The sequence below is a fragment of the Dipteris shenzhenensis genome, chromosome 31, assembly GCF_047967505.1.
Source record: "Dipteris shenzhenensis isolate YYH24624 ecotype China chromosome 31, Dip_SZ_1.0, whole genome shotgun sequence".
NCBI lineage: Eukaryota > Viridiplantae > Streptophyta > Polypodiopsida > Gleicheniales > Dipteridaceae > Dipteris > Dipteris shenzhenensis.
Window position 1 is genome coordinate 43,904,046 of NC_141626.1, and position 15,637 is coordinate 43,919,682.

The 15,637-nt window shown below is 44.2% G+C and overlaps 1 protein-coding gene across 3 annotated transcripts in view; it reads left to right on the forward strand.

The window, feature by feature from the left end:
• The window catches only part of LOC147881495 (uncharacterized), a 70,407-nt gene that overhangs the window by 15,558 nt on the left and 39,212 nt on the right, over positions 1-15,637 (forward strand). For all 3 annotated transcript variants that reach the window (XM_087369991.1, XM_087369992.1, XM_087369993.1), the window contains 2 exons: positions 11,546-11,641; positions 11,827-11,926. In XM_087369991.1, the coding sequence (XP_087226117.1) occupies positions 11,546-11,641; positions 11,827-11,926 (196 nt within the window). The remainder of the gene's footprint in view (positions 1-11,545; positions 11,642-11,826; positions 11,927-15,637) is intronic.

The following is a 15,637-nucleotide window of genomic DNA, read 5'->3' on the forward strand; positions in this document are numbered from 1 at the left end:
TCCACCATCGGACACACCTTTTGATGACGAGTCTCGACTCCTCACTCAAGGGACACACCCCATCGTGGACAAAAGGACACACCTATTTATGTAAGCACATCCCTTTTAAAAACAGGGACACACCCCTTCATGAAAAGGTGCACCTATTCCAAGGGTCACACCCCTTCGAATAGGCACACCTTTTTTTAGGCACCAAGCACCTATAAAAGGGTACCTAGAGGGGTAAAAAGGGAAAAAAAATAAACCCATCCCCTACCCTTAGGTTTACCCTAGCTACCCTAGGGTTAACTAAACCCCCAAATTAATTTTTGGGGCAACTAACCATTTTAGGCAGCCCCAACGAAAAGTCGCAGCCCCTCCTTTGCTATTCCGTATGGCCTGCACTGTATGGAACTACCCGCAGCCCTAGCCCTAGCCGAACTGCACGCCAGCCCTGCGCCGATCTCTGCACGCCAGCCCTGCACAGCCCTGCACGCCAGCCCTGTGCGCAGCCCTCGCCTCGCCAGCACGCCAGCCCCTGCGCATTCATTGGCCTCGCCAGCACGTGCCCTCCCCCCTGCGCAATCATTGGCTTCGCCAGCACGCAGCCCCCCCCCCCCCCCCCCCCCGGCGCAGTCTTTGCCAGCCAAGCCAGCCTAACTGCGCAGCCCAGCCCTGCCTGCTACGTGTTTCGCCATTGACAGCCTGCAGCCCCCCCCCTTGTTTCGCCATCTTTTCCTGCCAAATCAGCACCTGTTGCAGCCTCCTATCGCGATGAAGACAGCCTGTTAACAGCCCGGACCAGACAAGCCTCGATCCGCTCCTCGCAAACCACTGCAACATGGATCTCCGGACAGCGATTTGCAGCCCTCTTCTACGCAACAATTTGGCAGATTAAATCATTGCCAGGTGGAGTCTTTCCAATCTGCTTTTAAGGATCCTCTTGCCATTAACAAATTACAGCAAATGAAAGAATCTCCCTTAACGCATGGAAACCCCTGGTAATTCACCCGGCATTTCAAGGACACCTCAGGCATCAGCTACCACACAATATCGTGTTCAAATTGCACAGCCAGCCCATTTTGGAGCTTTTGCATCTTGGGTCTTCTATGTCACATGCCCTCCTAGTGATTTGGACCACATCCTATATCTTCTGCGTGAGGCACCTCAGTTACATTACTTCCTCAGCATAGTACAGGTTGTGTTCCACGAGACACAAAGATATCCAGAACCCGATATTCTTCAAGAGTTTGCTGTCCATCTTTGGAGAGAATTTTACCCCTCACCTTCGGCATCTCCAGGGTACTCTCCACCTCCTTCAGCTCCCAGATATCCTCCTCTACAGGTTGTACCTTCTCCAAGTCAGTATTTACATTCTGAAGGCACTCCTTCTCCTGGATATCCTCCATTTCCGACAGCAGCTCCCTATCCCTTCTCAGATCCGTGGACTGTGTAACCTGCTCCTGTCCTCTCACGAGCAGTAACACCACTTTCGGCATCACCAGTGTTACCTCAGACAGGACCTCCTTTACCAGACTTCCACGGGTGGTTCCATCCTGCCTCGCCTGCCCCCTCCAACATGAGCAACCTCAGGGAGCAGCCCGAATCTTCTTCCAGGAATGGTACAAACTAGAGCGCAAGTTCGCGCTTTTCTCACAGGGATCTCCGATATGTCGCAACGCTCGCGTGAAGCCTCTCCAGAGTTCAAAGAATCAAGTCCAAAAAAGACCTCTGAAGTCAACGTACAAGGCGAATCACTATTGCAACTTCAAATTTCCCAGCTTCAGGACAGCATCTCCGACTTGGTCCAGAAAGTTCAACAACTTCAAGATTCTCGAAGTACCACACATACAGAGGATGACGTGACGCAACCAGACGACTATGCGGATTCATTCCCACCAGAGGTAGAAAACACTGAACTACGTGCCCTCTACCGTTTACTTCAAGCTTCCAAAACAAAAAGACTTGACATAAAACTTCCGGAAGCCTACACTGGTCAACGCAATCGTCGAACAGTTGACCAATGGCTCGCAAAAATGCGCATGTATTTTGATACTGTTGACCTCACTGAAGGCAAAAAGATCGCCTTGGCAGCCTCCCTCCTCAAGGATATAGCTTTTCTATGGTGGCAAGCGCTATTGCTTACGCAGAGCGCATTACAGATTTTCAAAACACAGGGAAGCAGAGTGCTAATCGCACACAGAACTCTCCTATGGCCAAAGGTGCTCGCCCTCAAGATAACACCAGGTTTTGAAAAAACTCCGGTAATCAAGGTCAACGACAGTCTCAAGATTCCCAGAAGACTCAGAAATCATATGCTGGATTCCAACAGAAGCACTCCCCCAAGGATCGTGCTTCTTCTTCTTCACAAAGTCATTACCGACATCCCCAACATAAAGGTGTGGCCATTGACAAGAAGAACAACTCCAGCACAAAAGGACTTTGTACCATCTGTACAGGCTACCATAGATGGTTCGATTGTCCCAAGCGACCAAAGCAAAATTCCAATATGGAACCTAGCACTTCCCAAAGAGAAGATGCTACCCCAGCACAAGACAAGAAAGGCAAAGCTGTTCGAATGGCAAATACCATCCACCTGAGCCTTGCCAGCAACCCCGAACCTTCCCTGGCCACTCAAGTACTTTGTGTTCAAGGATCGATTCGTGGAACAACGGTCACTATCCTCATCGACAGTGGCTGTTCTCATAATTTCCTAGCTAGTTCTATGGTCGACAAACTTCGGTTGACCACCAGTCCTAGTCTCATGGACTATCAGATTGAACTTGCAAATGGAACTACTTTCTTGTGCAACACCAGAATCAAAAACTTGTCTTTTCGCATCCAACACTATACGGACAAGTTGAACTTCGACATCATGCCTCTTTCTCGGTACGATGTCATACTCGGACAACAGTGGCTCTACGACTATGATCCATCAATCAGTTTTCGCAGCCATACTATCCAGTTTGTCCACCAGGGAAAACTTATTGAGCTAACTGGTTTAAGGGACTCTCCTTCAACCCCAGTTGCCTTTGCCCTACAAGTAAAGAAGTGGGTTCGTAAACGTCAAGTAAAGACTTCACTTCTGTTGGTTACGGCAGTAGAGGAGACACCAACAAAGGATCCTCCTGAATACCTCAACCAACCTTTTTTCCAGCCTTACCTGGATATTTTTCCACAGGAATTGCCAAAGCAGTTACCACCTCGACGACCAGTGGATCACCCAATCGAACTTATTCCCGGCAGTAATCCACCGTCGAAACCTCCTTATTGGGTTTCTTACACTCAAAATAAAGAAATCCAAAGACAGGTCACCGAACTACTCGACAAAGGTCACATCCGGCCCAGTCGCAGCCCTTTCGGATCTCCTGTACTACTTGTGGAAAAAAAGAATAAGTCAATGCGCCTCTGCATCGACTACCGAGCCCTCAATAAGCTCACTATAAAAAACAAGTATCCATTGCCTCGCATCGATGACCTCTTCGATCAACTTCTATATGCAACACAATTCTCAGAGATTGATCTTCGTTCAGGTTATCATCAAATTCGCCTACGAGAAGGCGATGAATACAAGACAGCTTTTCGAACAAAGTATGGACACTATGAATGTTTGGTCATGCCTTTTGGGTTAAACAATGCCCCGGCACATTCATGACACTCATGAACGACATCTTCAGGCCTTTCCTCGATAAGTTCGTCATCGTTTACCTCGATGACATCCTCGTTTTCAGCAGATCCCTACATGAGCACAAACAACATCTTCACCAAGTTTTTGAAGTTCTCCGCTCAAATTCTCTCTACATTTTACAGGACCTCAGGTTTTCTATGAGGGAGTTGACTCCTCTCGGGCCATTTCGGTTCGACGTCATCGGATTGAGTCCTGTTCGTTAGATGTGGTACCACACCTTCCTTTTACAGCTGTACATGCCTCTGTGGATACTTCTTGGGAGATTCTAGCGAGCATAGCAGCCTCGCATATCTGGAGAGCCAGATGCACAGAGGCTATGGAGGGTACTCAGGTTTCATCTCTCGCACACATTGGCTAGTATCTGGACAGACATCGTACATACTTTGATGGCCGTATGGACGGGTATGCAGGGGGACTCCCGTGCAGCCTCAGCTAGGAGGGCTTCTTTCTTCAGGGAATGGAAGGATTCTCCTTTCTTCTCTGAAACTACTACAGGGTTGAGATGGCACTTTCAGCCTCAGCCTTGGTTGTTTTCCACTTACTCTGAGGGGTTTTTTATTTATCCTCATGATTTCATGATGTATTCCGCTTTGAGCTTGCTCTCGCGGGTTTTTTTCTTAGAGTTAACCTGCTGAGAGCATCTGCAACTACATTGCGTAGTCCTGGAATGTAGTCATGTGAAAGTTGGCCAGAAACTCAACCCAGCGTGCTTGTCGAGCGTTCATGACTGGCTGAGTAAAGATATACTTTAAAGAGTGATGGTCTGTCTTGACCACAGAGTCGGCTCCCATGAGATAATGTTTCCAAGAGCGATAAGCATGTACAACAGCAAGAAACTCCTTATCATAAACCGGGTATCGGGTTTGGATATCAGAATGTTTATGGCTGTCAAAAGCAATAACTCTGCCTTCTTGCATCAAGATTGCTCCAGTAGCGATGTCGGAAGCGTCGGTCATGACCTCAAACGGAAGGTTTGGGTCAGCAATAGCCATAACTGGTGTGGTAGTGAGTGCTTGCTTGAGTTGTTGGAAACTATACTCTGTTTCGGGAAGCCACTGAAAAATTGCTGTGCTTTTCAATAATTCGGACATAGGAGCTACGATTTCGGAAAACTGATAGACCTTTGTATGGTAGAAGTTTGCCAATCCGAGAAAAGAGCGGACATCATGAACATTCTTAGGAGTAGGCCAGTTTCGGATTACCTCGACCTTCTTGGGATCCACACAGATGCCTTGAGCGGAAATAACATGTCCCAAATATTCGAGTTGGGTCTTGAAGAACTCACTCTTCTCAATGTTGATGTAGAGAGAATTTTTTTTTTTCCAAGAAAAAGACTTCTATTAAGTTGGTAATCTCTACATTATCTGTGGATGTTCCGAATTCATTCAAAGGAAAGTATTTCAATGATAAAGACTTCGGCACCGCAGTACAAGTTCTTTCAAAAGATCAACCTTCGACTTCCGAACAGAAGATTTTCTCATCCTATTCTTATACGGATGACCTTCTGTATTATCAAGATCGCGTCTGTGTACCACATGACAAGGATGTTCGACGTCTTTTGTTAAAAGAGCATCATGTAGTTCCTTATGCTGCCCATCCAGGCATCAATAAGACTTATCGGTTACTCAGTGCAACATACTACTGGCCTCAGATGAAAAGCGACGTCATCAAAATGGTTACATCTTGCTTATCTTGTCAACAAATGAAAGCAAGCCGACGACTTCCAACAGGACTTCTTCAGCCTCTTTCAGTTCCAACTGAAAGGTGGGAAAGTATTTCCATGGATTTCATTACAACACTACCACGATCCTCCAGAGGTAACACTCAGATTATGGTATTTGTTGATCGATTGTCCAAAAGGCACACTTTGTTGCTTGCAAAAGCAGTGCACAGGCTCCGGACATCGCCAAACTTTTCATACAACACATCTTCCGGCACCATGGATTGCCCAAGAATATCATATCTGACAGAGATCCTAAGTTTACCAGTCACTTTTGGATTTCACTGTTCGAATCTTTGGGTACAACTCTACTGTTCAGTTCAGCCTACCACCCAGAATCAGATGGCCAGACTGAAAGAGTCAACCAAGTTCTGGAAGAAATGCTTCGACATTATATTCAGTCACGCCTCGCAGCCTGGAAAGAGTATCTACCACTCCTTGAGTTTGCTTATAATAACTCTTTCCATAGTGCCATCAGCATGACTCCATTCCAAGCAGCTTATGGACACACTCCGATTGTACCAACGAATTTTGTACTTCAACATCGGGTAGCCCTAGCTGATCAACTGGTTCAAGAAATGCAAGACATTCTACTGCAAGTCAGGGATCATATGCGAAAAGCGCAAGAGCGGTATCAACGGTCTGCCAACAAACATAGACGTCACCTGGAATTTGACACTGGTGACATGGTGCTATTATTTGTAGCCCCACATCGTTATAAGACGGTTAAGTCTTTGTTTCCTAAGTTGCGACCAAGATACTATGGACCTTTCCGGATCGTCAAGAAAAATTCACCTTTAAGTTACAAATTGGAATTACCACCATCATGGGGTAAAATCCATCCAACATTTCATATTTCTTGGCTAAAGACGTACATTCCAGGCGATGAAGCAGTTCCTCCTGCAGGTGATTATGTCCCAGAAATTGAAGACGATTATGTTCTCCTTATTCTGAGCGTATTCTGGACCATCGACAGCGAGAGACTCGACATCGACTTATCACGGAATTCCTTGTTCTTTGGCGAGATCTGGATGACTCCGACGCTACTTGGTAGTCTGATGAAGACTTACAGCAGTACCCTGACATTTTACAGCAGTATTTTCAGAATTTACCGTGATATTTTCTACATCAGTTCATTATCTCCACCAGGGTCTTCTTTTGAGTGGCAGGGGATGTCACGATCTGTGACGTATTCCTTTCTCTATTTCTAGACTTATGGATGGTTTGATGAATGGACACTTATGGAAGGGTATGCCCTTTCGACGGGACACTTGCCCTTTCGACGGGACACTTCCTAATGAGGCACAACCCTTCACAAGAGACATCCTATTGAAGAGACATTCCTATTGTAATGTACCCTCTCATCAAGGGTCACACCCTTCACAAGGGGTACACACCTCTTCATGCACATACCCTTTGGAGTACACACCTTTTCATGTGTGACTCTTCACTCTCTATATAAGAGAGGCCCAATTGTATGGATGACAGTACATCTACACTACAGACATTCAAGCAATACAATTATTCCTTGTTCTCTGCTATCTCAGTCTCCTTTCTGTTCCTAAGCACATTTCTAAATATAGTAAATCTAGGATTTCTTACACTAAAGAGGCTAGGGGAGTTACTGAGCTTCCAAGAATCATTTTTGGAGAAACAGCATAAGGCTTTGACGATTGAATTGAGGCTTGGAAATGAATTGGGTCTATGGACTTCCCAAAAAACGTGTTTGGTGAAAATCTGCGCTGAAACCTTGCCCAAGAATGCAAGCTGCAATTCTGACGATTGAGCGAAAGGGGTCTTGGAAGATACTCCAATCTCTCAAAAATCGTTTTTTTGGGTGAAGAATCTGCTGTTGAACGTGCGCAGGAATTCAAAAGTTCCTCCAAATTCCGTCTTGATATCTGAATGGATGAAAAGTCTCTCGGGACCTTTGGTCTTCCAAGAATCAGTTTTGCTGGGAAAAACTGCGTTGGAACTTTGCAGAGACTTTTGCTTCCAAGTTTTGCTGGAAAAAAACTGCGTTGGAACTTGCAGAGACTTTTGCTTCCAAGTTTTGCTGGAAAAATACTGCGCTGGAACTTTGCAGAGACTTTTCCTTCCAAGTTTTGCTGAAAAAAACTGCGCTGGAACTTTGCAGAAACTTTTGCTATTGTTCTTTGTTCTTCAATGTTCATAATTCTTCAGCTGCGGCTCTTCAATGTTGCTTCTCTGCAATTTTTAAATGCATTTCGATGCTGTTGGCTGCATTGCAGCAAGGTCAACGTTCGTTGAAGGCAACGAGGGGAGTGAGGGAGGAGAGGTTGAGATTGAGGGAGGTGAGGAAAGCTGAGGGCTTAGGTGAGAATGAAGAGAAGAGTGAATTGGAGAGAGTGAGTGACGAAGAGGATCCCTGGTAAGGGAGAGGGGATGAAAAGGACGTTAGAGAGGAGTGTGATTATGGGAGATAAAGGGGAGAGAAAGCATGGGGAGTGAGAGGGAAAGGGAGGAGCACTGAGCGAGAGAGAAAGAGATTGCGGTGATGGGAGCTAGTTCATGAGAGAGGGAGAATTTGAGAGCGCAAAGTGAAAGGATAGATTTTTTTTAAATAAAAAAAAGAAAACGTGAGCGGGAAATAAAGACAATGAGGGGGTTGGAATCAAGCGGAGGAGCATGCTAAATGAATATAGACACAGGGCTTTTATAAAAGATAATTAAGAAGGGGTGCTCTTCTTATCAATATTTTCAATTCATAAATGTATGGAAAGACTCATGGGGAAAAAAAAAAAACACCGTAAAAGCGAATGGAAAGTGAAGGAGCGGTAAAACTAATTGCTCCAAATCCATTGTCATTGCCGTGGAGTTTCGCATCCCAGCAGTCACACCAAGTCTGTTGTGGGATTTGAAAACCTCCAACATGGCATGATCACTAGGAATTCGTGCATTCGAACTTCACGATGAGAGCGTAGGAGGGAGGAGATGAACCGTCAGGGAGATGGAAATGTACAAGTGAGATAGGGGAAAAAGGAGAGGGGGAGTAGAAGCAAAAGGGACATGTGGGAAAATGAGAGGGAAGAGGGAGAGTGGGGGGGGGGGGCGGGGGGGGACATATACACCATGAGACTATGGGGAGTATGAGGTGGGGAAGGGAGAGGGATGGTATGAACATCATGGAAGAAGGGGGTGAGACATGGGTGAGAATGAGGGAGAGGAATGAGGGAGTGATGTGCATACTATAGGAGTAGGAAAATGGCTTAATCTTCCAACATGGTGGCTATACAAGCGAGGAGCGTGTCCCCCTCAAGCAATAGTCCCTCCTTTTTATAACCAAAGGAAGGGGAATCCCCTCATAAATGCCTCCTCCCACATGCATGGTTTGGGAAACCTTCTCTCATGTGGGCTTGGCGGTGCACATCCTCAATAGCATGCGACAATTCCTTCCCCTCAAAAATCAAACCTTCTTATCCTTAGTCTAAGAGCTCCATCTCAATATTATATTGCCTAGGAGGACAAGTGGAGGGTTGGCACATAGATGCTTTGCCACCTCATCCTACCTTTCCTTTATGAAAATACTATCCCTTGGACTATTCCACATGGGTCTAGCCCACATGGATGAGAAAGTCTAAGATGCCCTGCCACCTCTACCAATTAAATACAATATGTCCCCTTGGTCTTGGCCACAGGGACCGCCTAGGTGGAGGGGTGGCACATGGAGATTCCATGCCATCTCACCATACTATATTATTTCTTCTATGGACTATGTACAACACACCTATGGGTCCTCTTTCTTGGAAGGGTGGCACATGGACATGCCCTGCCACCTCAACCTTGGGCCCTTTCCACTCCATATTATATTCTACTAATGCCATACACAAATATTCAATTCTACTTATTACATTTACAATGGAAATTTTTTTGGCGGTAACAGTAGATGTGTGCGTTATGTTCGTACAGTTTTTGGCTACCATGATATTTAGGAGTCAAGTCTTGATTCGAAGATATCTCTACCGAAGCAGTTGACTGGCCCATAGGCAGACTTGTGAAAAGATGCTCACCAGGAGGCCAAAGAACAGAAGGCTTTCCTTGGTGTGCAATGCCATTGATGTGCCTCTCAAGTACATCTTGGAGACCCATGGCCGATCATGATTGCGCAATAGTGTGGATCCATGGAGTCCCCTTTTTGAGGATGTGTATTATGGAATTTTCTATCGAGGGTAAGGATGTGTATTATAGATTTTTCTATCTAGGGTAAGGCAAAACTAGATCAAATTGCTTCATTTAACAGTTGGGTCTGAATGGGAGCCAGTTGGGTCTGAATGGGAGTCAAGGTCTCCTAGTCATGTGAAAGATATTGCATAATTTGCATTTGAAGCCTTTCGTAGTCTTTGGCCCTCCGTTTGTGAAGCTTCATGATGGCATCTCATATATTTTCATCTCGTCAAAGATGAGCATTTGGGTTGTTCTGCTCTCTAGTATATGGATCGGAGGGGAATGATGATTGTGTATGTTGACAACTTGAGAGGTGAGGTCAACTGATAAGGTTTTACAGGGAGGGAGAAGAGAATCATGAGAGGGCATGTGGCTTACATTGGGTGATTACAAGAAACAGCAATCATACAAATTGAGTAAATAAACTTGGCTCAGCCCATGAAGCAACCTAAGATTAACAACAGTCAAAATAAAATGCTTCTGTGTTTGCACGAATCTTTACAATGATTGGTCAAATACAATTTTGGAAGTGAAACCTAAAATAACATTTAAAAGAGGGTGACCCTTGGCTATGCCTTTGCCTGCTGATGGAGAACCCGTATTATGACCTGGGTAGTGAGAAAGCTTAACGTCTGTCCTTATACGTTTTTCCAAATGCCACACAAAGTTTGATCAAGGTAGGTCTAAATAAATGTGAGAGTTGATATTGAAGTTGATGTTGGTATATGAGTTGAAGCTGCCTCCTACATCTGGATTCATAATGCCTTGTGTATCTCATGTTGTAAAGCACATGGTGCCAAGGTGCAAGTTTGTTTTGACTTTCCACTCATGGAGGAGAAAGGACAGACTAAAAAATAGAGTGTTCTGCAAGAGGCTTGTGTTGTACATATGGCTTGGCCTGGGAAGACCATATTTCTGGCAGGTATGGGCACATTGTATTGGAGCACCCTCGTTTACTATGAGTTGGTATGCTCTCTTTTGGCGGGTAGTACTATCTAGTGCACAAGCTCATTAAACAAATTATTGAGCAACTTTGAGGAAAGGTTTCTTTGATGCCCAAATGGTTGTAACCTAGGGATTTTATTCTAGCTACTTTTGGCGATAGGATGGTTTGGTCAGGTCAAATAGGTTTGAGGGTCATAAGAATTGCATTGCATTTATAGGGTTCGAGGTATGCAATTATAAAATTCCAAAATTGATTCTCTATTACCCCACCTTTACTGGCTGATGTATGCATTGTGAGCCTGTTCTAGTGTAGCCACTGTCGTGATCTAGTACTAGTCCCACACCTTGGGACTAGTCTCAATCACAGCTCACAATCTTACTACACCGTGGGACTACTCTCAATCACTGCTCAGAGTTGCAAAGAACTTCTAGGCCGACAACCTCATGCGACTTGGAGATACCAGTGAACACCAGCAAATTTAAAAACATTTATACATGCATGCAAGCACATATGTGTATCTTTGGTGTATATCTGGCTTATGATGGTATACATATTGATATGATTTATATCTTACATGGTGCTAAGCCCATGTCAAGAGTTGTAGTGGCGGTAGGATTCACTTGTGAATTGAGACAAACTAGCCTACTACCGAATCCACTAAAGAAAGTGAACTGGGAAATGGAAATTTAATTACTGATACATATATAGAAGGAAAATGCAACTCGTTGATAATGCTGGGATATAAAGTAACTGAATATAGATGAAGATTAGAAAGAATGTTTTACTTCACAAAGGCGTATAGGTCTGATGCTTTACAATGACTCATACTGATCCTGGAGTGTCCTTGCTTGTTGTGGGATATCATGTTTGTCAAAGTGATCGTGTGATGATAAAGTGCATAGACATATATACTTTGACCGAGTCTTGAACGAGCAGTTTTATATGTCATGGTAATCTACATTGATAAAGTAGCAAAAAGTAGCACCCATATGTATTTGAACTCAAATTTCCATGATCTGAATCATAGGCTCAACAACAAAAAGTATTCAGTGAAGGCGGGTCTTTTACATCATAGCATACCATGCTGGGGTTTTGTTCTAGAGGAGCACAGCCGTCCTGGAAGGTCAGTCACTAGTTTTCTGTGAGGTGCGGCCTCCACCATGAGTTTTGGTACATGAGATTGTTTTCTTTTTGGCATATGTAGGCATCACACAACTAACTGATTTGTTTTGAGGAGTTGGGTTGTGATATGAGTAAATATATTTCATGAGGTCAAATGGGAAATCTTATTGTGCAGCATTGTAACAGGTTTAGTGTAGAGCGAGCAGTGCAGGCTGGAGTTCAGCCAGGGCATAGTTATACACTGCTGCAAGAAGGCCATACCATCTTGCTTAAAAATGGCAAGAAGGTGGGTGTCCTGTCACTATGCTATACCCTGCCTGCATATGCTCTGTGTGTTATCAGCTGTTGTAATTGAAAATTCTGATTTCTTCTTGCAACTTCTATTTCTCCAACATTTCCAGCTGAAGTATTTATGCCATTAGAGGCACACAGGGTTGCCCAATATGTTTACCCAATGACTGCATAAGTTTGTGGAATTGTAAATGGTGGTATGTACTTTTCATTCACTTGAAGTGTTTAAAATCCTTCTGAGAATCTTAGAAATGATATAATGTCTATCTCCATCCCTTTCTATTATCACCCCTAATGTTTCTCACTCAGGTCCTTATATTGAAGAAAAACTTGTTCTGAATTGATACTCCTTCGTAACCCTCTCCAGTTTTTGATGTAGTCATTGAGGTCCTACAACTATAAATAAGCTCCTGAACTCAACCACCCTATACCACTCCTTCACAACGTTCAGCACCAAAAAGAGTAATTCATCCCCATTGATCATGGCACAGAAATAATGTATTAATAAACTATTCTTGCTAATGATATTCCAGCTATTAGAATATTGTAGTTTGAGGTTACATATATCTGCTTAATGTCTTTCTTGAAGTAGGAAAAAAGAAACAAAGCTCAAGAGTTTTCCCTTTTTGTGAGTGTTTAAGGTGGAGTGTTATGTCCCTAACATGATATGCCAGGGCTTAACTATGATTGGAAGATAGGTTAAAGCCAAGATCACGTCAGATGTAGGAGTTAGGGACAGTAGGAACTAGGGGGTTGCAAGCCACTCTTGGTAAGATAAAGCCTAAGGGTGAGGTTGGAGCTATCATGGATGACGTGTAGATCCCTAGAAAAGCAATGCTAATCCTGGCGAGGCTTTATGGAGAAGCAAGGCTAAGGCATAACGCCAAAAAGAGGAGTTGGACGCTAAAGATAAGAGGATGAGGCTAGTACTCGAGGATGAGGCCTTTACATCAGTATGAGAGCCGAACCTTGAGATTGTTATGAATCTTTTTCTCATGATATTCCATAGCACTAGCTCAGACACGCTAAGGGCTCAAAAACACTAAGGTGGACATTGTGTGTCTTTCTCTTGTATATCTGCGAGATGTTTCTAGCCTTTGGATGCATATGGCCTTCATAAGGGTTATGTGGAAGGATAGCTCGAGGTAAGCCGTAGGCCTAATAAACTTGAAGAGGGAAAAATTGTTATGAAGTCTACAAAAGAACATGCATGGCTATGTTGGGGGTAACCTTTCGTAGGGGATCAAAAGAAAGGGGGGGTAGCAATGCAGCTTTGACGTGCCACCACACGCACGTGGCAACTATGTCGACAACCAATGGGCTTATGGTGGTTTCAAATTTTAAGAGCTAGAGGCTGTTATTTTTGGGGGGCTTGATGTGTCGGTTTTCTACTTCAACATACTTTAGTGTCATTTCATGTGTTAAGCTCTCTAGATCTTTTCTTAGCACATTGGTCGGCTTCTCTTGGCAGACATGCCCACAGCAATGGAATCATGTGTCCTTGAGCTTATGTAATAAGCAACCAGCCCAGTCAGGATGTGAAAGTTTGTGTCCTAAACTTTTTTTGCTGTCATATCATTTCCGTTTTGAGTAGAGATAGAGAGAGTGACTTTTGCTCTTGAGAGGTTGAAGTGTTTATCAAATAGCAAATAGTGGTTTGAGGTACTGGAGAGTCTGTAGCAGTCCAGGTACTAGTGAGTTGTCCTTCGTTGAGAGCAATGGATACATGGTTCAAGCTAGATACTCTGTCATGAGGGCGTGAATTTTAGCGCATGCATCTTGGCTTGCATGTGGCTAGAACCCAGGAATAAAGCGGGCAAGGCCTTGGGTTGCCAAGTGTGTAAGGGCTTCCAGGAATTAAGGCCTTGAGGGTCACTCAAGGCAGTTGAGGGGGACTGTGTGACCAAGTAGTGGTTGCTAGGAACAGGCCTAAGCTGAGTGCAACTGTTCTGGAATGGATGCCTATTTGCCATGTTTGGTGGGAGCCATTCTCAGCAGAGAACATGCATTGGTTATGGATGCCTAGGGGGCTGTGTAATGTCTTGATGCCAAAGAGTGATTGGTTGCTCACTCAGAGTTTGTTCCTTGTTGTGAGCTGTGTTTGGAGAAGCTTAGTTGGCAGGGTGGTCCACAGGGATGCTTGCAGTCCAAGTTCATGTTCCCGAGATTGCAGGCAGACTAGCTATGCTCTCACCCATTGTATTTCATTGAATCAGTTGACACCTGTGGTAGTCTGCGGAGTTGTGTGACCCCGTTTGTAGAATCCCGTAGGATAGAATAGATGCATCGTGCAAGAGGTGTGAGAGCACAATGAAATCTCTATTATGATTGTGAGAGAGAAGACTCTCTCTTATAGAAAGGGGGAGAAGGTAATACCTTCCCTACATAAGTGGCAATTAGCCCCTACATCAGTGGGAATCAATCCCTACATCAGTGGGATTGCCTTTGTCTTACATCATCACTTAGGTCACACATTAGACACATCATAGCACTTGATGTGCCTTTACAACACACACAAACACACATGTGACTCCCCTAGATGCACACATGCACCATAGAGCAAGCCCTTGATCATACTTATCCCAACATACCCTCCCTCAAGGGTTTGCCTCTTGTAGTGTCAAGGATACATCTAGTCTCATAGTTTTTCATGCCATCTCATGGTGGTCAAGGATAAATCTATGGCTACGATCTCATGCCAGCAAGGGTTCCCAAGGGTGTGAGGTTCACAGAAATGGGATAGACATATCACATGGCCTACATCATATGGTGACCAGAGGTGATTTACATAACATATTCTTTTTGGAGTACTACTCCAGGCAGAGAACCTCAAAATTTGACCAAGTGATGATAAACAAAAAAGTGCTTAAAAAGCAGTCTTTATAGGAGGCCTTATCTTGTGGAGGCACATAAACTGAAAGTAGATTGGCAGTTTCTGACTTTGTAGTTGCTTCCTTTTTGGCTTTACAATACTTTTCATGGTGATTGTTTTTGCCACAATGTTTGCAAGGATTGATCTTGAAGCAATCTTTTGAGAGGTGATTAGTCTTCCCACAATGTTTGCAAGGTGAAAACTTTCCCTTTTGAGTTTTTATGGCATAGGCTGTGTCATTGCCTCTCCGGAGTTCCATGTGTCTTTCTTCTTCTTGAAGAGCAGTAATAAGACCTTCAAGAGTAGGATTAGGAAGATTTTTCAAAGTGGTAACAACATGATCATAATCTTCAGGCATACTTTTGAGCAACACTGCCATTGCATCATCTGTAGTGATTGGAGAGTTGATAGAAGCAAGTTGAGTCATGAGACTCCGCATATAATTGACATGGGCAGCCAAAGGAGTGCCACTAGCCATCTTCAATTCAAAGAAAGCAATCTTAAGTGACAATTTTGAGATGTGAGAGCTAGCACAAAAAATAATGTCAAGCTTCTGCCAAGCTTCAGAAGGAGACTCTAAATCAGAAATGTAATGAATATAGTCATCTCCTAAGCCAAGAGCAATGATGCCATAGGCTTTCTCCTCTCTAGCAGGATCTCTTGCCGGGCGTGTCGGAGCTGAGGATTCTCCAGCATTAGAGGCTGTTGAAGAAGTAGTTGAAGCAGGTTTGACAAGCCCCCAGAGGTTTTCCCTCATCAATGCAAACTTAACCTTCATCTGCCATGTGTGAAAGCCTTTACTATTGAACTTATCCATATTCAAGATGGTAGCCA